The 27,507-nt window shown below is 38.3% G+C and overlaps 2 protein-coding genes across 2 annotated transcripts; both read right to left on the minus strand.

Moving 5' to 3' along the window:
- Positions 1-233: 233 nt before the first annotated feature.
- On the minus strand, positions 234-4,120 carry LOC144649867 (demethylmenaquinone methyltransferase-like). The gene is made up of 3 exons (XM_078509462.1): positions 3,953-4,120; positions 3,005-3,061; positions 234-1,013 (listed from the first exon to the last, which is right to left on the minus strand). The coding sequence occupies exons 2-3, from the start codon at positions 3,039-3,041 to the stop codon at positions 271-273; spliced, it is 780 nt and encodes a 259-aa protein (XP_078365588.1). The 5' UTR covers positions 3,042-3,061; positions 3,953-4,120; the 3' UTR covers positions 234-270.
- Positions 4,121-7,772: 3,652 nt separating this feature from the next.
- Positions 7,773-27,104, minus strand: LOC144651745 (diaminopimelate decarboxylase-like). The gene is made up of 19 exons (XM_078511718.1): positions 26,921-27,104; positions 24,952-25,019; positions 24,611-24,722; positions 23,486-23,570; positions 22,719-22,787; positions 21,869-21,902; positions 21,548-21,634; positions 20,097-20,153; positions 15,800-15,862; positions 15,126-15,185; positions 14,108-14,188; positions 12,395-12,475; positions 11,558-11,605; positions 10,882-10,929; positions 10,475-10,549; positions 9,757-9,853; positions 9,596-9,642; positions 9,194-9,233; positions 7,773-8,049 (listed from the first exon to the last, which is right to left on the minus strand). Exons 1-19 carry the CDS (start codon positions 27,087-27,089, stop codon positions 8,015-8,017), a joined length of 1,356 nt encoding a protein of 451 aa, XP_078367844.1. The 5' UTR covers positions 27,090-27,104; the 3' UTR covers positions 7,773-8,014.
- Positions 27,105-27,507: the final 403 nt, after the last annotated feature.

A 27,507-nucleotide genomic window follows, 5' to 3' on the forward strand; every position in this document is an offset into this window, starting at 1 on the left:
CAGGGAGAAAATTCATTTTCTAACAAATAATTTCTGTTTTATGATTAAACGTTTCAGCGCTGATGTTCAACAATTTTATGGCAAAGGGAAATTTCATTTTACTTGGCAATTTCTTTAACAGAAATCTTGTTATCAAATTCTTATTTTTTTTGGGAGGGAGGGACTCAGTCTTTCAAGCTTGAGCTGAAAAAAAAAAAAAAACCTCCGGGAAAAGATGAACGAAAGACAAAGACTAAGTAAAAATTTCAATTTATTGATGTCTCATCAGTACTACTCAAGATTGAATCTTGTTATGCGAACAACATAGTTACAGTTGATGAGATCGTCAACCTTTACATCTTTTAATGTCCCATTCTCGAGTTCTTTAATTCCTTCTTCAATTTGTGCGTCACTTAAATGGTAAAACATGCTCACATATCGACACCGAAACATTTCATACAACTTGGATTTTGTTACGCTCCAGGGATTGGTGTACTCTTCCTGGGAGATTTTTCCCTGTAAATTCATCCCTTTTAGCAATTTATCAGTAGTACTTAATCTTTTAGAGTAGAGCACACTCCAACTGTTTGCCGCCATTTTAAACTTGGGGTAACCAGGGCTAATGGTGTCAAATTGAACAAAGGAACCACCGGGCCGAAGGGATCTAACTATACCCTTGTACACAGCATCGGCATCATCAAAGTGATGAGCACTGAATACTGTTATGACTTTATCAAAGCATTGAATGAGTTTTGGATCGGAAAAAAATTCTTCAGCCGTTTTCTGGACGGGGTAAATGCCTTTTCTTTTTCGTGCTACGTCTTGCATTTCCGCGCTAGGTTCTATACACCAAACAGGGTTGTCCAGCCCAAATGATGTAAAGAGGATCTCGGCAAAAAGGCCTGTTCCACTGCCAATGTCAGCAAGAACGTCTTGCGGATTCAGGTTCAAAGTCTTCTTCAGGAAGGGAATGAATCCTTCATAGATTTCTTGGTGGAAATAGTCGTACTTGTCAGCTACTGAGCGATAGTGATCTGGGATCAGAAAAAACAAATACTAGTAAAAGGTACAACGTTTTTATTTGTTAGAAAAAAGAGACATAGCTCAATTTGAATCGCTGGTTTTCACTGTCACGCCAGTGACGCTGTTGTCAAGCTTAGCAAAAAATTAATCCAAAGCAATTAATTAAAAAAATCAAGAATATTACAGGTTGTAAACAAATTACTAGATAATCAACTTGTCCAAGTCTCCGGTCTGTACCGTATTCTGTACTCGAGTTATCCGTCAAAATGTTCCCCATAAATTTAGAGAGAACAGTATGGAAACTCCATGTTGGTGGCCATGCTGCTCAAATTATTTTCATTTTTTTTTCATTTCATTATAATATTAACATGTTAAAAAGCGTGTTTTAACTTGTAATGGTGTTATCTGGCACTGTAAATCGGAGGCGAATGTCAAAAACGATCTCTTTTGAACCCCTTAAATGTCCTGTTACATGAAACTCCGAAATTCAAAATGCTATATCTTAAAGACGGTGGATGCTATCGAGCTGAAAATCTTTAAAAATATATTAACAATTAACGGCGTCTAATAGCAGGTGAAGGATAAATAATCAGGGGTCATGCTATTCTGGATTGTAGCTTGATGTCACGTGAAAACCTAGAATATGGGAGGAAAAGAGGCATGTAAATGCTTGCACTTACGTTTGGGTTTTCGTAGCACAAATCGTCTAAGAGTATTTTTCATCTCCCCCCTAGATGGGATGCATGTCCATCACCCATTGCACAGAGCCCCCCCCCCTCCCCCCGCAGAATTTGGTTATGTAAATACCCCAACAATTTGCCAGTACTCATAGATGGAAAGAGACACAGTGTGAGACTAATAAGGGCCTCTTTACATGAAAGCCGAGTTGAGTTTCATCCCGGAATGAATTTCGTCCCGGGATGAAAAAAATTTCATTTTACATGAGCGTGTTCATCCCGGGATGCTGGGACGTAAGTCGTCCCGCCCGAGTTGAATTCATCTCGCCCGTGCTTACATTACTTTATATTTCATCCCGGAAAGACTGTTTACATGACGTTTCTCGTCACGTTTCATCCCGGGATGACATTTCAACTCGGTGTTTCATCCCGGGATGAAATCGTCCCGGGATGAGTTCATCCCGGGACGAAATCATGTATCATCATGTAAACAGCAACAAGAAAATGAACAGACACCGAGATGAATTCATCCCGGGACGAAAGTCATCCCGGGACGAAAACTCTCATGTAAAGAGGCCCTCAGAGAAAAGCATATTGATCAAGAATACAACACAATTGAATATCCCTGGTAAGGGCTTTAAATCTTTTCCTAGGCACCAAGTCCAATAAACTAAGGCCGTGTTCACACTTGGTGACCAAGCCCTCAGGCACTGGCAAACTAAAGGTGCCTGATGTTTGAACCCTTTATTGATAACCTTTAGTGGTAACCTGCGATCATGCTCCCCAAGGGATCGGAACTGCCTGTAATAGAGAGCTGTTTGTAACTGGGCGAGAGGTTCCACTCCCGGGGGGGGGGGACTTGACCTTTGTTTAGGTATAAGGGTGCCGCTGGAGGTTTGAAACCCTGACCCTGTTTAGGACAGTGAAAACTTAAAATACCTACCCTGTGTAAGACAACACGCCCTATTTTAAGACCCTATTTAGGACAAAGGACAACATCAACAATAACTTACGCTTTATTGTGATTGTGTCCCGTACGCGATGTTCGACGCATTGAACTGCGAACACCGATCCCAGCAAATAAAATAATGCTTTTCATTGAAGCGAAAGCGAAAACAATACAAATACTTGGCAGTCTTGCAGCCATACCCTGTCTAGGACAGGTTCAGGCCCTGTTTAGGACAGATCTAGAGGAGCTTGAAAATATATACCCTGTTCAGGACGGGAGGAGTAAAAAACCATACCCTATCCAGCGGCACGTCCCCGTATAGGCCGTATAGGGGAGTGCCCCCCCCCCCCGGGGTTCCACTGTACTTTTATAATACCTTCTACATAAGATTTTTCCAAGTGCCTGTCCATCATAAGTTGTGAATAGTCCCGCCCTGTAAACATAGTGGTAGAATAATGACTAAACTCATCATTGCAGCTCTCCAGAAGCTTCAAAATATTGGAAAGAAATTAGATTACTCTCAGATGGGAAACGAAGTGGAAAATTAGTTAGGCGTATGAACAAACAAAGCAGTGGCCTTTTTCCATCAACTAAGTGAGGAAAGAAGGCAAGAAAACTCGATCCAAAACGTTTATTTTTTTTTGTAATTTTAGTAATTTGATCAACTGCCCAAAGAGAAGTCTCAAAATTTCCCCCTAAAATCTAATTTTGAAATAACATTGCATGATATCTTGATCTATAATTAGATTTAATACAAGTAAATGTTATAAAACTTCCAATCCGCTTTTAGCTGAACTTGTTTGGACTTGTTACGCAACATTCTCTGGCATTGCGTGACGGACGGGAAGGAGACTGAAAGCGGCTGGGATGTAAACGTTTATAGAAGGACTAAGTGTCACTTATTAGTGTGAAATAATATAGCCCCCCCCCCCAACCAATTTTTTTTTTGGGGGGGCTTAGCCCCTCCTCCTTTGCGACAGCCTTAAACCCCCCCCCCCCCCCCCACACCCCACGTTTCAAACTTTCCGCCGCCTCTGATTATTGACAGATGCAAATTGGGAAAAATAAAAGAATGAAAGATCCTGTCGATCGGCTGCCTGCCTGCATGAAATTACTCGCCCGATTACTCCCTGAATAGTACTCTACTGAGTCCAATTACTATTACTTATAACTGCATTATAAGCTTATTTAGAGCGTTTTTATATGGAACCTGTTTTAGCTACGGAGAATGAACGACAATTTAAAAGAAGCGACATAAAGCTGAAATGCGAAAGCAACGACGATCGTTACTTTCGGCCTGTAGTCAGTAGAAACTGAGACCTACCTCTCGGAGATGACTCAGAAACACATTTCTCGAAAGACTGTCGTGTTATATGAACGTTATTTGAATCTATTCAACAGGACGCTGACTTGCCCGTTCAAAGCACTTTCAACTATCACTACATTGTACAAGAGATATACGTGCACAAACACACGTACATAATAAATGACGCAATGTGTGGCGCAAAGTTGCGTGATCAAGCGTTATCATTGCGTGATCATTACGTGATCAAGTGACGGGAAAACGTAATCAAATGATTGACGTCTGCCTCAGCATATCCAGTTGTTCGGGCGGTCAATGTTTGCCCAATACTTTCAGTTCTTTGGCTAGAAAGGCTCGGCGCCGCACAACAAAAAAATCTTCAGAAAAGCAGTCACTTGAGAAACACACAAGTCGTGTTGGCGTGAGTCACGGAGTGTGCGTGAGCTGTCGAATTTCCTTCATCACGTCATCGTTTGCTTTATAAACAACATGCACAACCGGATAAATTCCTTCTCACGCGTTCATTTCCCGCAAAAATAAAGAGTGGAGTAATGCCATCCCGTTGCATTTCTCCGTTTAGCGTCGTCCAACGAATGAACACTGAAGTCCGAGTATTTGTTTTGTTCCAAATCTGTTCCAAATTTGTTCCGAGTCTTTAAAAAACGCTCAAACCACTTGAATGGCATACATTGATTTCGGAAAAAATTAAAGAAGCTTAACCAAGTTCCTGAAGTTTAACTGCTATTTTGCTCGACAAACTCGCGTGATTCAAAGCAAGTGAATAGAGCAAACCTGACTGCGCGTTTCAGCAGGTGATTCCTTTGGCGCGACTTCCGGATATAAGCACCCTCTGCTGGAAGACAGTACGGAACAGAGCTAAATGTTGCTTTATTGCGACTTTTTAACTTGAAAACTTGTTTCGATCAACATTGCCGTCTCTCGTTTCGAAACGCCTTTTTCATTCCGCTGAAAAGCCCACCCGGATATAAGCCGTCCCGTTTAGAAGCCCACCTAAAACGAAGTTGTACAAGCCCGTGTCCACAAGATAGTCTGGGCCCGGGAGGGGGTACTCCCTATAATGGCCTATACAGGGATGCTCCGCCCGAAAGGGGTACCTTTTTCAGGCTTTAGGTATATAGAAGGGTAGAGATTTCACAAGTTTAAGTATATGAAAGGGTACATTTATTTATGGCTGTATCGTCTAAATTTATTAAGCGCTAAATAAAAATGACAAGAAAACTTTCTGCGCACTCTTAGCACACCTCTCCTAACTGAAAACTTTATCTGGTCCCAAGAGCCGATGACTGAGACTTGCCACAAGTTGACTCTATTGAGCGACGATGTCGCGATAAATGAGCGACAAAGTCGCGATAGCGAGCAACGAATTTGCGAGAAGCGAGCGACGCAAGATGACCTAACTACCGGAAACGGGCTTTGAGAAAGTCTACCAATGACTCAATGCTGGCAGATACTGTTTCGCGTTTTGAGAGAAACAGGAATACATTTTTTCTTAATATTTTCCATAAATGATCTAATAAACTCCCACTCTCAAATAAACGCCTCGTATCTAATAAACGCCTCCCCTGAAGTGTCAAGTTTGTATTAGCCACTCCCCTCTTATAAACGCCCCATATCTAATAGACGCCCCCTCCAAGAATACGTAAGAATCAACTTAAAAACCAAGGAAATGCGTCCTATAGTAAAATTATGCAATATAGTTAGTTTCTTGCTTGACTCGGACATCGAAGACTAACGCCAACATGATTGACCTCTATGACGATGAAAACGTCGATATCGAACTATGAACGACATCTCTAGGCTTTGCATCAGCGCAGATTAGATAAGTCTCCTACTCACTGACTCTGTTTTGTATCTTACTCCGATAGCAAACTACGCGTCTTATTTGTTTTGTTGACACTGTTACAGTTAAAGTGAAATAAACGCCTCTCTCTAATTAACGCCTCATATCTATTTAACGTCCCCTCTAGGACCCCTAAAATTTAATAGAGGCTCCGGGCGTTTATTAGATCATTTACGGTACACAAAACAACCAAATTAGGGGACTAAGCACTAACCATTTTCCCGCGCTTTTTCCGCGGGAACCAGTTGCCAGGCCGCTCAGTCGTATCTTTCCGACTGGTTCTAACGACAAGACTCACTGGACAAGACTACAAGAACGAAGCCTCCAACAAACGTATTTTTTATCAAGGTAAAATTAAGCTAACTTAATTATTTTACTAGTTAAGAACAGTGAACGCTTCGCCAGTGAAAAATATACTTCCTTTTACTCAATTCTAACCCTGTATGCTAACGGGCCCAATGCTCACTAACATACACGTCTGTCCTCCAATGAGGAAAAGTACGACAAGCTAGTACATGTTTGCCAAACTTGGTCAGACAATTTGAAATACTTCTCAACCTTTAGTAAACAATTTTTCAAGAATGATTATTTATTTAGCTGTTATTAAGTCATAAATAACAAACTGTGATTGACACCAATTGCCTTTTTGCTAGAATTCAAATTTACGGCAACTATGATGCAAGATGTAAAGATTCAGCAGCCATAGATTTCTGGTTAGTGCCGCATTTGCAATTGTTATGTGGGAGTGGGGGAGGGCAGGGGGTGGTAACCTGAGAGTAGAGGGGGCTCTCACAATGGTGGGAACAAGGAGAAATTGGGAATTTTTTTTTGCAACATTAATATTTTGTCAAACATGTTTCAAATAGAGGAGGAACCAATTATAGTAGGGGGAGGGGGGAGGGGGAGACCCCCCTGTCCTTCCTCCCACGTTGTTATTATAACACATACTACTTATTAATCGAGAGTGAGGTCATGACAGGGGAATCTCAGACCGAGGCCTTGATGTATTGACCGAGCGATAGCGAGGTCAATACATCAAGGCCGAGGTTTGAGATTGCCCTGTAATGACCGAACGGACGAGGTTAATAAGTTATTTATTTATATGGCCTTTTAGCGCTATTCTAAACTGATATATCTAAAAAACACCGAGGTGAAACTCGCTCTCTGTGGCTCTCTTCGTCGCTCATACTAAAGAAGTATCGGTATGCTAATATTTTTCTTTCAGTTGTTGAAAAGATAGACATTTTGTCGGTATTTATTGTCATTCTCGCAATTGCGCTAGTAGCTTTTACTCACAACTCAAAAAACCGCCGAGCCGAGAAAATTTTTCATAATGCCCGGTCATTACAAGAAAATAATGCCCGATCAGCAGCCAATCAGAGCGCGCGTACTATTGTAGCCATTTAATAATGTACATTAATTTTGTTGTTGTCATGTTTCCAACAACAAAAACCTTGTTTTGTAAATTAGTGAAATAGTAATTTGAATTCGTTCCTTAGACCTGATCGTCCTGGTATTCATTCTGGAACTATCTTGCATTCTAGGCTTATGTATAATCAAACAAACTACAAATATTCCCTGTCATTTTTATTATGCAAATAAATTAAATATACATTCCCATTCAAACAAGATATTCCATTATAAATAATTGTGTAATACATGTGTGCGTGAATAGACAATTCAACAAATTTATGTTTATCAAGGACATGGCTCTTGTAATTTTACTTAATCTGCATTTCAATGAAAATAATTATACATTTTAATCTAATTGTAAACAAGATCGTGTGATACATATATGTGGATAGAATTCATTAAAATTTTTAAATCATTTTTTTAAAGAAATTCCAATGAAAAGGCATTAGATACAAGAGACATGAATGTTCTGTACATCCTGATAAAAAGGCACATTGTAATTTAAACACAGAATAGGCCATCTGTAATTTTAATACAAAATGGGACCAATTGATTACATCAATTTACTGTTTTAAAGCTTAAAACCCCAAAATATTCCATAATAATTTTATAAGTCCAGTACAATAATTATATGCATCCGATCTGTATGGCTCTTTACAATGGTGAGTGGGTGGGAGGCAAGCCATTGTAAATACCCATACAGATCAGCTGTTCATATTGTGTCTATCACTTAATCTACATTTAAATAAAAATCTTATATAAAAGTGCAATTTTGTAATCTATCTGATTCTCAGAGAAGTTGACATTGTTTACCACTGCTCATCTGTCTTTTTAGATTTTCTACCTGCAAAATAATTTCCAAAAGAAGTTACAAAAAGATATTATGCTTCATCCTCCATAGGCTCTGTAGAAATGCTGACAGAAGAAGGGAGTGGGGCTATAACTGCTTACAATTTAAACTGAAAAATATACAGCTCAATCCTTAATCTTTTGCAAGATCTGCTTTAACTTAGTTGGGCAAGGTAAAGGTAAAGTCTGGGTTTGGGCACTGTGGCCCATCAGGTCAAAGCTTACCCCAGTTTCCTATAAGGGAAGTGGTCATAACAAGTGTACTCGACGAGGACCCACCTTGTGTAGGGGTAGGGGGGCTATGCAAGATACCACCTGTCTGGTAAGTGAAATGGACAAAATTTATTGCCCTTTTAATCTGAGTTGGGACTATCATATAAGGTATGCATGAAGCTTGCATTGCTGGAGAAATGGCACAAGGAGGTTTGAATCTTTTTCTTAGTTTCTACTCCTGATACAGTGGGGGCTATACAAACAGGACACCAACTTTTAAGGTGAGGAAAAGGGGTACATGAAGAGACCACCTGTCTTTTTGCAGAGTGGTGGGTCCTGTCTGAGTACAATTATAGTTTTTGACCATTTCCCTGAAAGGAAGTGACTAGAAGTATTTCTACTCCCCCTGGATGGGATGCTAATCAATCACAAGGTTTAGGTTACCCCCCTCAACCCTAGCATTAAATTTACCCTTACAGTTTTATACACCTGGGTGGAGAAAGGCACTGTGAGGGTTAGGTATCTTGCCTAAGAACACAACACATTGACCCCGGCCAGGACTTGAACCGGGACCTTGATCCAGAGTCCAGGACCGGGTTGTTCGAAAGCCAATAAACACTAACCCAGGATTAAAAGTTAATCGAGGGTTCCTTTTGTCTTATATAAAAGTGTTTTTGATGCTTACGTTTTGTGGATTTTGGGATAATTAGACGGCAAAACTAAATGGCGGATAATATAAACAAGAAATCTCGCTGAAAAGTTGAAAAGCTGAAATCAAAAATGAAAATTCGTGCTAATCCTGGATTAGCTTAATCGTGCTTTGAACAATCCGAGTTGAATAAAATGATAATTATAACTAGACAAAAAAACTTGTGAACTTAAAATGGACAGTTGTTTAATTAAAATGATCCTGGTAGAACACAAACCTTTCCAAAATATTATAAGATCTTCCAGTGTCTCTGCTTCCTGAGAATAAGTAAAAAATGTTATAAAGAAAGACAAGAAAGCATACACTAACATATCAAGTAAAACAATAGTAGCACAACAGCTCAGTGCTTATGTCTGGTTTTGGTAGCATGAATCAGTTACCACCGTTTGCATTGATATGCCACTTGAAAGCAGCTTGAATAGCACCCCATCCCCTCCTGGTAAAGCAATTAACTTAGTGAGAAGCCATCACTTATGCCACAGGTAAAGGGTAAGGGGGTACCAGCTAAGGTAAAAAGAATCGAAGACATGCTGCTTTATTGTGCTGGGAAAAACAATAAATAAATAAATAAATTATTTATCCTCATGCATGCTATTGACAACTGTGCACTTATACATACTTTTAATACTTCAAAGTTAACTTTGCCATTCTCTAGCACTCGATAACCTACAACAAGAGAAATAAACTGCTACTGAATTATAATAATTTAAATTTTTAAGTGTCACAAAATTACTGAAGTAAGAGAAAAATGAACTGCAGAATACACATATAATAACCCACCTATAACTGAAGGAGCTTGACGGCTACAGTGTCGTGAAAATGTAGCTAAAGAATTTGCACCACAGTCATGCAGAATTATATAATCACCTGGTTCAACCTAGGGAACAACACAACACACTATTAGCTGCTTACTGATTATTCCCAGGTTTTCTCATGGTATACTGGGCAAAAATTTCGGTACAAGTGAAGAACAGCTCCCAGAATAACCTGTCCGCAGACTGTTGGCCAACCGTCAGCCGACACATTACTGACACATTACAGGTCACTGATAGTTAGTCGACAGATACCTTACAGTGGTGAAATAATTAAATCTGTGCTAGCTTTCAGAAGATATAACTTGATAAATGTTGCATGCAATTGAGGTAACTTACAACGATGGAAACTGCACAATGTTGTAACCTCACCGAATGTAATAATCTAAATTTACGAAAAATTTCCTCCAAAACTGATCCCACAAACTTGAAAAATCTCCTCATGTGTTGCAGTCTCCCTCAAAGTATATATTAAAGTCAAAAAACCATTAATTATTCTTAAATTTCAAAGTCCAACAAGAGTGTCTTTTTTGTACTACAACCATGTAACGATCTGAGTCAAGGGGACTCTAAGATGATAATTTTCCTAACAACAGATATCCATGCATATACAAATATATTTTATTTTAACAAATTAAATATACTTATTATTAAGGGGTGACACCTTAAGTTCACCAATGATTTACCATAGGTAGGAAAACATCCCGTTTGACTACATCTCCAGAAAAACACAGAGGACCAGCAATGTTATAGCGCAATTCCTATAGTCAGATATAGAAAAAATAAGACACTTTTAAGTTTTTTAGAACATCAAGATCGAAAAATTACAAACAAACAAACCTGCATGCGCAATTTGGAGCTGTTTCGATAATGTTCGAATTAGCCAGAAAGTCCTGTGGCCGTTCTTTCTCCCGCATCTTCTATTGATTTTTAGAAAGATTAAATTTCATGTACCGGTAATAGAAAATGATCCCAGATTGCAGCTAGGTCAGATCAAGGTCTTCCTTTAAACAACATAAAAAATATGCCAAAAAATTCTGCCTTTGAAAATTAATTTACCACATTTACTAATGAGTTAACTTTGTAACTTTACCTCTCCTTCTTTTGGCCGCCCCTCCTTGTCAAAAACTTGTACACGTCTCTTTAAAAAGAAAAGGCAACAATGTCAATGTACTCAATAGACGAAAATGTCCTTTGTTCTGTGGAACTTTTGGTATGATATATATAATTTAATATATTTAAGTTTATAAAAATTGTGTCAGTCAAAAATATTGTTTAACAAGACTGTCAGCTTAAGATTTCTATGGGGTAAAAGTTAATGAGGCCAAATCAACTATCAATCTCACAATTTTAGTAGAATTCTAACTAGATTTCCTTCAAACAATGACTTCCAATTATTTCTCCACATTTTAAGTGAATTCTACTCATCAAACTTCACAAGTGATGTTCATTAGAAATCACTCATAGCCTTTGGGTTTATCAATATTTTTTTTACTGATTTTTAACATAAAAAATTAATACAGCTCAAACATGTTAGTTAGTTTGCTGGCCTGTGCCTCACTTTCTTCAACTCTGTACTGCTCAAAACACATTGCACATGAGACATAAGTGTGGTGTCTCAGGCTACATTAGAGTAATGTTCAATCAGAAACATTGAATACTGGCAGTTCTTAAATATCATTCTTAGGAGTGAAGGCTGTAAGCTTAGGTGTACAAAGATCAATGTTGACTCTGTCTCTACAAAATATAGAAATGTGCACTATACCTACTTGGTATTTGTGGATTTTTGGGCAGTAACATGTCCTCATCATCATATCCTAAATTACACAAGTATACAGTAGTTCACATTGTAAACCTTTTATAAATGACCTATCCTTTTCTATGTCCCAAGCTAACAAATTCATGAGTCATGAGCCCCTGAATGGGAAGGGCATTCCGAGCCCCTGAATAGCATCCTAATCCACTGCAGGTCCATCTCCCATTCAAGTGTTTTGTTAGGTGCCCATTATACTCCAGGGTGGAGAGAGGCACGGCGAGAGAACACAAAATTTTACCCCAGCCTCAAACTTGGATCATTTGATCAGGAGTCCAGTGCACAGGTCATTACCCACCAGTCGCACCTTCCCCAATTAACTCAACATGTAGTTAGAATTTCCTATGGCAAGGTGCTTTTCAAATTGATAAAACTTTTTGTAAGGGTGTCCAGACTGCTGGCACAATTTTTCCCAATACGGACCTCCCGGCTGGTGAATAACATATTGACTGAGGTCATGACAAGAAATATTTTTCTGAAACTCCTGGAATGAACTTCTCCAAGTCAACTGCAGCAAGTTGTTGTGTAAGCTACCTCTAAATGTAAAATTTTAAAATAGATTGTTTAGGTTGAAACAAGTTTGATGTCTATATTATTTGTCTTTGTTTAGATGATGGTTCCGGTAATAAAATCAGGAACAGAGGAAATAACAAATCAAACTAGTTTGAAATCATTTGGACATGCATTGAATTTCATTCTAAACTGCAACATATACAATATAAATTAAATTGTTCTTATCTGTATTTGCATACAGTAGATGGTTGGAATATTTTTGTCATAGACAATAACTTACAGCACCAAAATGAATCAGAACTATTCTAAGGTCCTCTGATACCACTTTAGTGTATTCCACTCTGCTGGCCAGCCAACCGGCCTAGAAGAATTAAAAAAACAAAAAGAGAGAAAAACCTCATGCACTGGTCAGGACATTAGATCCTCATGGCCGCCTGGCATTTACACGTAATTTTGAGTCAGTAGTCTAAAAACTGAACATGGTGTATCAGCTAATAAGTAATGTTTTAGCCTATATTGAAAAGTTTTACAGTATTATATTCTGTATTACAGTATTATATCTCTTTGCCCCAAATTTGAAAAGAGGTATAAAATCAATACAGTAAAAACCCGCGTGTAAGAACCTACTTTTTTCAGAGTTTGGCAAAACAGGTTCTTGTATTATGGGGTACTTATTGACAGTTTAGGCTAAGTAGGTTCGAAAATAGTATAAAATCTGATCTGTTCTTCATTATAAATATTTATTAATGTACCCATGTTGCCAAACGTCCAACAACATACTGTATATACCCCGGTAACATCACCTTTCTGGTTTTTGGTAAAAAAAATATATAAATTAAGTAGTTAAACCCTACAGATAAGAACCTGTTGGAATTTATTTGGCTAAACAGGTTCTTATGTTTTGGGGTATTAAAAAAGCAAATTTCTGCCAGAAGGTTCTTAAATCCCTAGGTTCTTACACGCGGGTTTTTACTGTATTCAGTGCTGTGTGGAAATAATAATACATCACTTTTGAAAAAATGTAACACTGGCATGAACATTCAAGTTTTGAATAGTCATGTTTTGTATACCGAACATTTTCATTTCAAGAATAGAATACTGAAATACTTGCTGATTTTGTAAATATGGTCAACAGTTAACAGTGTCACTCTTTCAGTTTCCATGGCAACTTCAAACTAACTTGGCAAATATTACGACTTGTAATCCTGATTTCCTGAGCCCTTGATTTCTCAAACCTCCCCATAACTTGAACCAAAAGTTAATTCCTTTGACTTCGGAATTTTCTGCAGGGGTGGGAGGTCTCAAAGTCCAAACTTTTTAAAGGAAGGTATAGGGCTTAACTGGAATTTCCAAAGGATGGCCGGAGGTTTCAAACCAAGAAACTTTTAGTGGGAGGGGTATGGATATTATCTGTAACAACATAATTTTACCCTCATTTCTCAGACTCCTGAATTCTTCAACCAAGCTGTTTCCTTCCCCATGGAGTTTTTACTGTGTATACCAAACTACCATCGCTTGCATCTAAGCGTGAACACGTGCCGCCGAAACATGATCTAATTGGGTATCAAACGTGGCATGATTGGTCATCAAACGTTTGAAGTTTAGCAGACCGTAACGGCAACTTTCGCGCCGAAACTTCAACACATTCCGGTTTCGAAACAGTCGAAATGGCAAAAAGATTGGATATCAAGACTTCCTTCGACAAATTGATCCTGACTCTGTGTCGATATGCATTTGCAGGTTTACTTGAATCACTTCTGGTGCAAAGTTTCGCCTGTTCTCAGTGTTTATGGTGAGCATTTTGAGTGTGAAAGTTGTTGTTACAGTCTGCTAAACTTCAATGTTTCATGACGAAACAAACCATGTTTGATACCCAATTAGATCATGTTTCGGCGGCTCGTGTTCACGCTTAGATGCAAGCGACGGTATTAAAGTGACCTTGGATCAAATAACCGACAAAGCTTTATTCATAACCACACCTTCAAGTCTGTACCTTTGCATTGAAAGATTGGCCAAACTCAGTTATGACTTTTTTGAACACTCCAAAGCTGGGAAACAATTCTGGAACTTTTTTCTAATAAAAGAAGAAAATTTAAAAAATAAATTCATTTAAGAAATTAAATACAGTGGGCTTATCTTAATTATTAATGGAACAAACAACACAGAACCGTATTTAGGTCCCTAAATATTATTGAGGAGCATATCATGGCTTAGATTGTATTTTTGGCTAAAAATAAAATTGTGTCCTAATGTGGTTCTGCTGACAGCATATGAGCGGTAGACATGAGGATCTCAAAGCACGAGTTGTGTTTTATTTTAATTATTTTGTTTAATTTTTATTGGTAGAGCTGGAGTGCACATATTAATACATGCATGTAATTGAATAAGAAGTTGCAAGCTTGAGTTTTGGCCATTAAATGCATTAAAAATCTTGTGTTCACTCTATGAAGGCTTTCGATTTAACACCTATAATGCAAGCTTGAGGACTCTATCAGCTGTTAGCATAACCACACTGACCTACTATTGGTAATCGCGCGATCTGATTGGCTACACAGGTGCCTACTATCGATCCGTAGAAGGCTCTCAGAGCGCGCGCGTAGTCTTCGCTGAATTTTATCAATCAAAACCTTCAATAAATCAATTCTAGTGATATTCTGAGTTTAATAGATCGGTCAGTGGGTTATGCTAATACAATTAGACGGCTCGCTCTCGGTTTCTACCGGCTTTTGATAGTTGGCTCGGGGCTTTGCCCCTCGCCAACTATCAGCCGGTAGAAACCTCGAGCTTGCCGTCTAATTGTTAAATAGTTGGCGAGAGGCAAAGTCTCATTGTAAGCCACACTGAATGCTGCCCACACTCAAAGAGACTACATTGATCGATACAGCTGTAATAGGTGCATGTTCAACCAATCAGATTGTGCAGTTGCAAACAGTCGGCCACTTGGTTATGCTAACTGCATATTTTAATATGGCATAGCATGACCAGATCTTCCAAATTAGAAAAATGCTTACTTTGAGATCTTGAGCATAGTCTTGAAATGAAGGTCGAACAGTATCATCCTCTCTGTTTACCTGTAACAAATTGAAAGCAGACCATTGAGTTACATGACAAGTTCTGAAGGACAGAAATAATGTTTAATGTTAATGTTGTATAGGCTTAAAAAGGACAAACTTCCTAATTTTGTAAGGTGCCCTTACATCTTAAATCACAGAAAAATTAAAGTCATTCAATAATGCAGTACTGTTGGTAAATGAGCTTGGTTTCAAATGTTACTGTAAGAACCTACAACTCAAAAAATACACAACAGACAAAATTTTAAATTTTAATGGGGTTTCTAAGAACTGCGAAAATGTGCCTAAAATAAGCAGCCTTACTGATCTTGGGAGACACGGTGGCCTAATGGTTAGTGTGCTGGACTCCAGATCGAGCGGTCTGCATTGAAGCCAGGGCCGGGGTCACTGTGTTGTGTTCTTGGCCAAGACACTTTACTTCTTTACTCTCATAGTGCCTCTCTCCACCCAGGTGTATAAATGGGTACCGAGGAAATAATGCTGGGGGGTACCCTGGGATGGACTAGCTTCCCATTCAGGGGGCAGTAGAAATATTCCTAGCCGCTTAAGGCTACGGAAACTGGGATAAGTTCTGGCAGGGTGGGCCGCATGACTTGTGGCTTCCCTTTACTTACAGTTAGTCCACCTCCAATGTCAATAACATTGACATGTGTTTTTCCCAACCTGCGATTGATTTCCTAAAAGGACACAACACTATCAATAACTATTGTTGGATCTTACACCTAGTGCACAGGTTTTGGTTAATTAGGTCCCATAGGAATCTCCCATGGGAGTTTTGCATGTACGTCATCATTTGCATGTTTTCACTGCTGATTGTCAATTATTTGTTATGTGAGGGGCCGTAAGGGGGTTTCTCGCGAAACGTGATTGTACCTTTTTTATTTTCCGTGATCCGTGATTATAAAATAATATTGTCCGTGAACTGTGAATGACATACTTGTTGTGACACGTGAAAGCAAAAAATAAGGTTGTGTTATCATAATATTTGACTAGAATTCAGCACTTTCTCCGTAAAAACCAACCTGCTGTGCAAGGAAGATTACTTTTGGACACAATTTGCGTGATGACTGAATATTTAAGAACAGGTAGTCAGTCATTTTTGCAAAATCGTCCTTGCAAGACTTCCTCATCTATGTTATTTTCCGTGAAACGTGATTTACCATTTTTAATAGTCGTGAACTGTGCGCATGACCCCCCTTACCGCCCCTCTTATGTATATTCCCGAGTTTATTTTACTTTCAGTTTAAACCTCAACTCAACTCATCTCATCAATTAATATCTACTCTTCTACTTAATATGTCAATTTCCATCCATCATACATGTATCACAAGTTTGAGTGAATTAAATGGTTTATTGAGTGTTAATAATTTATTATTGACTGCTGTTTCTGGCTGCCAAGGGACTTTTTTATGACAGTTTTACAACTATGATAACTTTCCTTAGTTACTGGCTAATTAAAAGCTTACGTTTTTTAAATCCATATATAAGGACTGCATATCTTCTTGAAAAAATTAATGTTGGCAGCTTTATTTGTATGCAGCTAGAGTGTTTATTTGGTAAAGCTCAAAAGTTTTCAAGCTGTTTGTATACAAATGTTTAATCCCCCAAATCCTTTGAGTGGACAATGAATACATGTAACTACATGTACCGGAGAACAATGTATAATAAATTCATGGTCATGATCACAAGGAAGGATTAAGTTAATTACTACTGACTAAAAAACATTAAATTTTGTATTAACAGGGCTTAAGGTGGCTCAACTGGATTTTCAAGGGGTAACACCGCTCAAGTTTGAGAATTAACTACGTCGCCAATATCAATGCTATCGAAAAACGATCACCACAGTTGTATTAGATAAAGATGAAATTTTTCTATGACCAGTGTTTTATTGACATCGGAGTTGCCATAGCGACGAAATGACGTCATTACGTTTTTTACTTTCGCTCGTATTACTCGGCACCAGGAGATTTTTTCGAAAATCGCTCAAAGGAGCTTGTACCACACACAGCTGCCTCGATGTTGGCAAAGTTTGAACAAATTCTATGAGAGCGTTTTCGAAATATTTGGGGATGAAGTTTTCGGGCCTATAAATACAGTCAAAAACATACTAACGAGAAAATGGGGTAATATCTGAAGAAAATGACGCGCTTTCGAAAACGCTCTCATAGAATTTGTTCAAACTTTGCCAACATCAAGGCAGCTGTGTGGTACAAGCTCCTTTGAGCGATTTCCGAAACAATCTCCTGGTGCCGAGCAATACGAGCGAAAGTAAAAAACGTAATGACGTCATTTCGTCGCTATGGCAACTCCGATGTCAATATAACACTGGTCATAAAAAAATTTCATCTTTATCTGATACAACTGTGGTGATCGTTTTTCGATAGCATTGTTATTGGCGACGTAGTCAATTCTCAAATTTGAGCGGTGTTACCCCTAAAAAATCCAGTTGAGCCACCTTAAAATAACCGCCGGTCAACACAAAATGTCCAGTCAAGATGACAATTTGTCTGGACAAAGTTTTGGTTTGCTGGTCATTTTGACCAGTCAACACATGGCTTTTGAAGTGATAACTGATGACCAGAAAAATAAATTACATTTTTGAATACAATAAATTTATCTTTAAGTGTTGACTTAAATTAAAACAACTGTTTGACTGACTTGTCACTATCACATGTTACATGGGCATTAAGAAGGGATCTATTCATAAAAAAATGCAGCCATAACCGTTAAGAAATGGGGCAGGAAGGGGGGGGGGGTTATGTCGAGTTTAAATCTGTTTGGCCAAACAATACGACTGGTAACTGCCTGAAAACTATTTTGAGCCCTGAATTAATAACTACAGTGCATTTACATTGTCACAATTGGTTAACTGGTACCCAGGGACGCTTCTTAAGGTTAACAATAAGAGTCAGTCCCAATATTGTCTTTGTGTGTGTGTGCAGGTGAATGCGAACATGACATGACTAAACAGCTTAGGAATTTGATCAATCGGACAAGTTTGTGCGGATGCAAACATTGCATGAACATTACTTTTGATCATGAAAAGTATAATCAGAAGGCAATACTTAAAATATTGCCAATTGATTAAACTTGCATGATAAAAAGTTCATGAAGGAAAAAGAGTTCGTGCAGGTGAATGCGAACATGACATGACTAAACAGCTTAGGAATTTGATCAATTGGACAAGTTTGTGCAGATGCAAACATTGCATGAACATTACTTTTGATCATGAAAAGTATAATCAAAAGGCAATACTTAAAACATTGCCAATTGATTAAACTTGCATGATAAAAGTTCATGAAGGAAAAGGGGTTTGTGCAGGTGAATGCGAACATGACATGACTAAACAGCTTAGGAATTTGATCAATCGGACAAGTTTGTGCGGATGCAAACATTGCATGGACATTACTTTTGATCATGAAAAGTATAATCAAAAGGCAATACTTAAAATATCGCCAATTGATTAAACTTGCATGATAAAAAGTTCATGAAGGAAAAGGGGTTTGTGCAGGTGAATGCGAACATGACATGACTAAACAGCTTAGGCATTTGATCAATTGGACAAGTTTGTGTGGATGCAAACATTGCATGAACATTACTTTTGATCATGAAAAGTATAATCAAAAGGCAATACTTAAAATATTGCCAATTGATTAAACTTGCATGATAAAAAGTTCATGAAGGAAAAAGAATTCAAGTTTGCCGGTCATTTTGACCAGTCACGTACATGTACATGGCTTTCAAAATGATAACTGATGACAAGTAAAATAAATAACATTTTTGAATACAATTATCTTTAAACGTTAACTTAAATTCTAATATCTTTTTGACTGACTTGTCACTATCACAATCATCTTACAAGGGTGTTAAGAAGCTATCTACATGTATTCATAAAAAAAGCAGCCACAACAGTTAAGAAATGGGGGGGGGGGGGGGGGGGGTTATGCCGAGCTTAAATCTGCTTGGCCGAACAACATGACCGGTAACTGTCCAAAAACTATTTTGAGCCCTGAATTAATAACTACAGTGCATTTGCATTGTAATAATCAGTCAATTGGTACCCAGGGGTCCTTTTGATCAGAAAAATTTAATCAGAAGGCAATATTTAAAGTATTGCCTTCTGAATAAACGTGCATGATAACAAGTTCATGAAGGAAAAGGCTGACTGTTCAGAGAATTTTAAAGATGGGTCTTAGGAGTTACTTTATTTTGCCATGAATCTCTAAACTTGATAAAACACTGCTGCTCATTTCTTAAACATTACAAAAATATTTAAGGGGGGGGGGCGATCATTCAGACCCTAGAATAAGGGGGGGCTGCTCTCGAAAAGGGAGAAAAGGATCTTGGGGAGGAACACTTACCTGATTTCCACTGGAAAATAAATTTACTTTTTGGAAATTAAAAAAAAGAACAAAAGAAAAAGGAACCAAAATACTCAACCGATCTGGAAAGTAAATTTCGAGCTTAACTGGAAAGTAAATTTTATGCTTGAAAGGCTGAAGTAAAAAAGGTATAATTAATTATCAAAATTAATAAAATAATAATTATAAAAAAATCATATACCAATGACAAGTCATTGTTAAAAGATCAAGAGAACTTCTTAAGTGATGTTAGTACTATAAACACATGTGGTATGGTGCAAATATTTGAAAAACACCATAATTTTGAATTCCTCAGCTCAGTTCTGGTACATATACTTACAAAGATTAAATATAATTTTGTACTAATTTAACATGGTTACCGACCATAGAACCATAATTCATTTGGATAGTAAAATTTTGAGATGGAAAGAATGATTTAAAGTCTACTTTCCAAAGTGGAAAGTGGTGTCAAACGCTAATGTCAAGCCCTGTTATATGATTATACATTTTACTGCACAATGTTCAGCATTTAATGTAAACTTTTCCATACCAAAGCAAATTCCACAACACATTTCACACCACGAGTAAGATCATGACAATCAAAACTCTGCAAAAAAAAAGAGATAACAATGCTGATTCCCTCATTACACAAACAGATGGATGTGCCAAAAGTGTAGCAGCAGCTGTAAGATCTTTATACTTAACATATTATGATAACTTGTGAATCATAATTATGGCGGAGCTCCACAGCGGCCCAAAGAGCCGCAGAGCGGAGCCCCATACCCATAGAAAATCCACAGAAATAGGACAACCATGAACTTGAGATTTTTCATGGTCATCACAGCTAGCGGCATGGCTCGTGGGCACCTACATCCTTACGTCTGCACCTACGTATGTCACCCACTTCAGAAATAGATTAACACTTGCCTCTTTGATACTGGGCATCCACCTTATGGTCAATTGACAGCTGTCAATACAAGGTGTCAGCTGACCAGTATCACATGACCATATTGCAGGCTCAGGTGCATAACTCATCAAGGTAATGTGTTTTCATAAAGTTGCCCGCTGAACAGAAAATGGTTTTATATTGGATGCGGGCTCAAGACCTATTTTTAATGTCTATGGTCAGTGAATTTAGGCATTTAAATAAAGGGCAAAGTAAATTACACTTTTAGGCTTGGCTAAATCTATTTAATACATACAGTAGTGTTCTGGTATTTAGTTAGGTGGATAAAAGAAATAATTTCCTAATTTAATTTACCGTTATAAATTAATGCAATATTCACTCTGCACTGCTTAAGACTTGGCAAGTGCCAATCTGCATCCTTGTATCCAGTAACTAGACAGTGTACATGCATGTCTGTGGTTTTACAAAGTTTTTGAAGTTTTTAAACTTTATAAAACCTCTTAAAACCACACACATGACGTGATAAACAGCGCACTGAGCTGTCTTATTTAAAAGAATTTTTTTCTGTAGAATTCCCACACAACCCCCTTTATTTTTGGTATTTTCCAATAGTGCCAAATAAATGCCTGACATGGATTTCTGTATTATATGTATGAGTCTTGAAAATTATACCACTCTTATAAGTGGCTTCCTAAAATACGTACCCACCTTTTCACACAAAATAAAATATAAGCACAGGGTTTAAAACACTTTAAGTAGATTGCAAGGTATTAAAATCCTGTTTGTGTTGTCACTTTAAAAACAATCTACTGTTCAATTCAAAGTACACATGACAGAACATTCCACTTTCCAAATTATGTAGTTAGTATGCTGGTTGCTCTTGGTTAAATGTTAAAAAAAGAAAAGTCCAGTTGGATAAATAAAATGTAACAAGTGCCCACCATCCCGTATTTAGCACCCTCCTTCAAAAAGCTGCTTGTCTCTTACCCAGAACAGAAGCACCCTTGTACCTATTCGAAGTTCATGTTATTGTAATACGATAATTTAAATCACAAACATTTGGACTACTAGTAATAATGACTGTATTTATTTACCTGAGATCCAACATGTATCATGACTCCTGTTAGCCAAGGTCGATTAATATACCAACTGATTATTTCTTCTCTTGTTGATTCTGTTAGCTATTCAGAAAACAATTTTTTAATGACAAAAAGTGTCTTTATTTATTGTTAACATTAATACTCTTCTTTTCTTGGTTGATTGACTTTTAATACTAAGCTGTATGAGCACAGTCCAAAATCCATAATCTGATACAATGCATCAATAATTGAAATCAGTTTATCATTTAATACTAAATAAAATAACTCTAATAAAAAGTAATTTATGTTATATCAGATATGGGTTCAGATACTTACTAAGACTCCAAACTTTGAATCAGGAGTACATACACTGTAGAAAAAGCCAAGATATTAAAGGGATAGTGTCACGGGAATTTTTCTACATGTAAGTTTTTACGTAAACTATAATGCTAGAATTGTGAGGGAGCTCTAACTAGTCAACAAAATGACCCTTGAGCAACAAAAGTCTGTGTTCGAGCCAGTGGCCCATACATGTACAGCCGGAGCTTATCTCCGGTTTCCATAGCATTAAGTGACTGAGAGTATTGCTATTCCCCCCTGGATGGGATGCCAGTCCATCGCAGGGATTACCCCCCAGCAGTAAATTCACTGGTACCCATTTATACACCTGGGTGGAGAGAGGCACTGTGAGAGTAAAGTGTCTTGCCCAAGGACACAACGCAGCGCCCCGGCCAGGACTCGAACCCGGGCCGTTCGACTCGGAGTCGAGCGCGCTAACCATTAGGCCACCGTCCCTCCCACTGAGCAACTAAAGAAAGGCATAAATTGGTTCTCCAAGATGTGAATTACCAGTGATCTATGGTTTTTAAGAAATGTTCTTCCAAGTACAAACTGCCAAACTTGAAACTGTTGGCCCGACATTTTTAAGTTTTCAGCCACTTCTTTCCTACCAGTGCGTGACCACACCACTGTTTAACAATTTCCTGACTCGTACAGTACATTGTAGCAAGGCCAGACCACTATTAGTGGATTTCCAATTAATACCTTCATTGGATTTTCACATAACACTAAATGTTAGTGACAGTGCCCCTTTCAAACAGTTAGATGGAGTTAAAGGGGTTTAATTTGTTTGACCTTGAAATTTGAGTTCTCTTTATTGAATGTGACCAGTATATATAATACTCACCTCAAAGCTTGAATGTCACCAACCCCAATAATAGGACTTAATCTGATGCCAACTGTTGACTTTGTTTGCCTATACAGGTACATGTACATGCATTGCGTATCAGAGAGGAGACCTAACTGTTTATAGTAAAATAATTATAACTTCACTTCCCTGCATTACTACCACTAGTAAAAGGCAAGGTAAGGATTTTAAAATTGGGCATTTCAAGAACAGAACGGAATAATGTTTAATAATTATTCTACAACTTAGCACCAAGACATCTCAATAGTGTGAGTGAAGATCTTTGAGTGAAGATCCCAGGGGGGGTACTCCGGCTTGTAAATGACGGGGATGATCGAATGGAGGCAAAACTCAGGACCCAAAAAAATCCCTAAGTCTTCCGACATTACCCAAAAAAATCCCTGGACAAAAAATAACCCTGAAAAAAATCCCTTGTCAAATTACCCCAAAATTGCCAGGAAGGGCAAAAATGCTCGAGTTTGATTATTCATCATACTATAAATACGCCAAGGCACTGTAGTTCGTTCTTAATACCTAAAAAAAAATCCCCTATTTGAATCAAGTCACCCAAAAAAATACTTGCCAAATTTTCCAACCCAAAAAAATCCCAGAATCGAAAATTTCAAACCCAAAAAAATCCTTCGATCATCCCCGTCATTTACAAGCCGGAGTACCCCCCCCCCCCCTGGGGTGAAGATCACATTATTTCTCAAACATCTAAAAAATCTAGCATTATTTTTTTTTGCAATAAAGCAATTTAAACTTACCCAAGATCCTTTATGATTTCTGTTATTATCTCAAGTTCTTGATAATTGTCAACGTTTATGAGAATCCCTTTTTCTAAGGCAAACTCTAAAAAACAGTAAAGAAGAGTCAACTAGTAATAGTTCTCACTATAAAGCTGCCCCCGCCTTTTTATAATTTGTTTTTTGTCGCCTTTAATTATTAATGCCGATGGACTGCACAATTAGGCTTCTTTTTTACTGTGTCATGCGGAATTTCTTGTTGTGTGACACCGTTACGTCCTAAAAATATTCACAAGTTCAAGTCGAATTATATTACCTAGCGCGCGTAAATAACACATAACACATTATTCGTGATGACAACACACAAGCTTATTCCTGGGCTTATAACATTCAAAATAAACTTACAATAATTTCCAGGCCAAAAAGCCTAAAAAATTCCACGAGTAACAAAATATGGCACAAGATTCGAGAAAACAACCCACTCTTTGGATCAAATAATCTGACAGTTTGTTAGCGAAACGAATTACGATGTACCTTGTACTACATGACAAAGTTCACGCTTTTGTTTATTACTCGTTGTAACTTGTAAGATGTATACGATACAACAAACCTCCGAAAGCAAACCTTACAAATGTAACGCTTGGAACATAGGTAGCCGGCACGTAGCCAAGAACACGAAACCAATTGCTCGAAATCTTTCGACGTACATGTATTACTAACATTTGCTTCAAATATCACTTAACACAACCAAAGCAGAGAAACCGCTTGAACAAATCTGTGAACACGTGTTGGCCAAAATCGGAAAACAAAACGCTGCTAGCAGATGGTGAAGCTCAAAATGCGAAGGTGACCGAACGCGACCTCGTGGTACCCGACACCACCGTGCGCGCTTGCAAAAATATTACCCGTCACGACCGTGCGCGCCTAGTTTCGTCAAATCGAGAATGCTTCGCCCACTACAGACACATTTCTTACTTTTTCAACAAATATTCATTGTCCTTGTATGTATACACCCGGGGACTCCTAGTGTGCCTCCTCGGGTTTTGGCCTCTGGGCCAAAACCCTGCGGGGGCAATAATTTTATACACTTCAAAAATGCAAAGCAGCTGCAGCCTTTGGTAAAACAGGAACAGTACAGGAACATACTTAATTCTGGCATTGTTTTCACTGGTGAGTCAAACACTATTTTTTCTGGAGGAAATCCAACTTCCAAGCCATGTAATACTTCGTTGATGGAAGCGCATTCAATTCCATGGCCCTACATAAACAGACAAGAGACTGTCATCAATTAGCATACCATAAAACTCTGGTTATAAGCCCTGGGCTTATACAACTTTGAAAGGGGTTTTGGGTGGGCTTATAAACAGACTGAACAATGACTGCATGAAAGAATGATAATTAATTCATTGTGGTTACACTTTTGGGCTCCTTGCTGTTTTATTGAATCACTGTATAGTACGACTACTCTACTGCAATATGCAATTTACCTTATCTAGTATGATCTTTAACATCGCTGAAACTGGGTTTGACTTAACTGCTACTGCATGAAAAACATCTGCGAGAAAAATGTAAATAAAATTATAATAATTTTAATTTAACATCTCACACCAGGCCCGTAGGGTGGGGGGGGTTCGAGGGGTTCAAACGAACCCCCTAAAATTTTTGAAGTTGGCATTTTTGGGGGTTTGAAAAGACAAAAAAAATTACACAAAAAAATCAAAAGACTGTGACCGGTCGATTACACGGACGACTAACTTCCTGGCCAGGATTATCAGAGGAAGCCGCAACATTTTGGCACTATAATGAGAAGTTCTAATCTTTTGGATTGGTTAATTGATGCTCGTCTTGCTTTTCATCCTTGTCCTGGCACCAATCAGAACTAGCGTTGGTTGCCTGGATAAGCAAGCATGCGCATTTGTTGCATTTTTTTTGTGGATTTCTGGACAAAGCTCTTACTCTAAGACAGTATGTGTGTAAGCATTGCAAAAGACTCCAAACCAAAATTTCTAAAAGTTATAGAATTACCCCCGAGAACAAACAGATATTATGTACTTGCTAAGAGTAGTTGTTTCTAAAGTACATACATAATTGTATAACATGTCAGATAATTCATCATTCTTTCAATATCTTGTCCACTCATCCATACACCCTGAATATAATTTTAATATTTGTGTTTTGAAAACTGTCTAAATGCACACACGCATTTCTGAACATTTCAGAATTTTTTTTGAATGAATGAAATTACTTTCCGAAGAGCTAATATCAAAGGAAAATGCATCCTACTTAAAAAATGATGTAAAAATGTAGGAAATGGCACTTGAGAGAACCTAAATTTGCAAAATTTCCTGGGGGGCATCCCCCCAGACCCCCTAGAGGCTCGCGCCTTTGGCGCTCGTGTTAGCGCCTCCGACGTTAAAAAATACCTCCCAAAAAATAAAAGAACCCCCCTCGACAAAATCCACCCTACGGGCCTGCACACTCGACTGCAGCATTGAAATCTGCATGCCAAAGTGCAAACAGACAGCACCACAGTTAAGTAGAACTGCTCTTTCATGCATTTAGTTGCAGACTAGCTTGCATACTACTGGAAAGATAGACCTTCAACAAGGCATGAATGTTTTAGTGTTTCAACGCAATTAAAAAAAGAGGAATGCTTTATAACGTACCGCATACTGTGTAGACAAATTATTTGCAAATTTGAATAAATCACAAATTTGAGAACAGCATAGCCATTCTGCAGTTAAACAGATTTTATTCTTTATGTCACTATGTTACGCTTATATCATGAGATAAACTTATAATAAAGCCAGGAACTGAGCCTGGATTTGAGCCAGATCCAAGCCAGGATCTGAGCCAGGATCCTGATTTACTTAGACAGAAATCCTAACCCTATTATAAAACCTAACCACAAGCAACCCAAGCTAAAGTAGGCTAACCAGAGTGCTATTTATAGGCTTACCAGAGTGCTAATTAAACAAACTGAACGCTATTTAGGCTAACCGGAGTGCTATTCAGGCTAACCGGAGTGCTAGTTAGGCTTACTTGGCTCGGATCCTAGCTCGAATGTTTAGGTATCCTCTTATGTCATATGTTCCTGCCATGTTATGTGGTGTTGCTTACACTGGCAACTGACATACATTGGAAAACATCAATGGAGGTTGTTTTCGAGTTTGCCTGTTAATATCGGAGCTAAATTACAAGTCCACTTATTTGCATGTCATTGGCTAAGAATAGCATCTATTGTATTGTGCCTTGTTCGTTCCAAAACATGTAAATGAGGTGAACTAAAACAAACCAAAGCGCTCCACTGGTTCCTCGAAGCTCACAGTTCACCCCTGAGAAATGGTTCGCTTCTCGGAACAGACAAAGTCCACGGACCAATTTCCGTGAATTAGCATCAAACAGAGGTTATTGTTAATTTACAATTAATGGGTAAAATCTTAATGATACTGCTACCTTTTCCAAAAGCGTCCTTTACTCTGTCGAGTCCAGCTTCAAATTCATCGAGATCGTAAAAAAGTGCTGCATGTTTTGGACTTCCCGGCTCATAAATAAGAGAAGGGGATCCTAAAATTCCATCAGATATTGCTGCTTTTAGAGCTGTACAAGCTGTTTTCCCCGACATAATATTTCGTGCTTCCTACAGTGGAGTATTTCTAAAATCCTTAGCGGCCTGGCCGTTGAACGCTTTGTGACCTGGCCACCGCGCTACACAGGCGTTCCGTTGGCTCGTCACGCAATCTTTCCTCCCCAACGAAGGTTGCGTGACGAGCCAAAAGAACGTTTGCGAAGGAGGCTAAAAATGTAACTACTGCAAATGCAGGGAATCATTTAGTCTGTACCATAGAAGAAACTTTTACCAGGGAGGGCGAAATAAAAAACACCTCACAGGGTCGGTAACAGGAAGTATATACCTCTTATTAATCGAGTTCGAGGTCCGTACTGTAAAATACGGACCGAGTTTTTTTCCTTCGACTTACGGCCCAAGCGCAAAGCGCGCGGGCCATAAGTCGACGGGAAAAAACGAGGATCCGTATTTTACA

Source organism: Oculina patagonica, chromosome 4 (assembly GCF_052425735.1).
Source record: "Oculina patagonica isolate OP01 chromosome 4, crgOcupat, whole genome shotgun sequence".
Taxonomy (NCBI): Eukaryota; Metazoa; Cnidaria; class Anthozoa; order Scleractinia; family Oculinidae; genus Oculina; species Oculina patagonica.

Bases quoted from the DNA above. Each gene is read 5' to 3' on its own strand.
- LOC144649867 (XM_078509462.1), bottom strand. From the start codon at position 3,041: ATGATGGACAGGCACTTGGAAAAATCTTATGTAGAAG. The intron at 1,014-3,004 runs GTATTATAAAAG...TTCTGATCCCAG, and splicing joins GGAAAAATCTTATGTAGAAG to ATCACTATCGCTCAGTAGCT.
- LOC144651745 (XM_078511718.1), bottom strand. From the start codon at position 27,089: ATGTCGGGGAAAACAGCTTGTACAGCTCTAAAAGCAGCAATATCTGAT. The intron at 22,788-23,485 runs GTAAGTTTAAAT...GTACCTGTATAG, and splicing joins GAAATCATAAAGGATCTTGG to GCAAACAAAGTCAACAGTTG. The intron at 21,635-21,868 runs GTAAGTATCTGA...TTTTCTGAATAG, and splicing joins ATTCAAAGTTTGGAGTCTTA to CTAACAGAATCAACAAGAGA.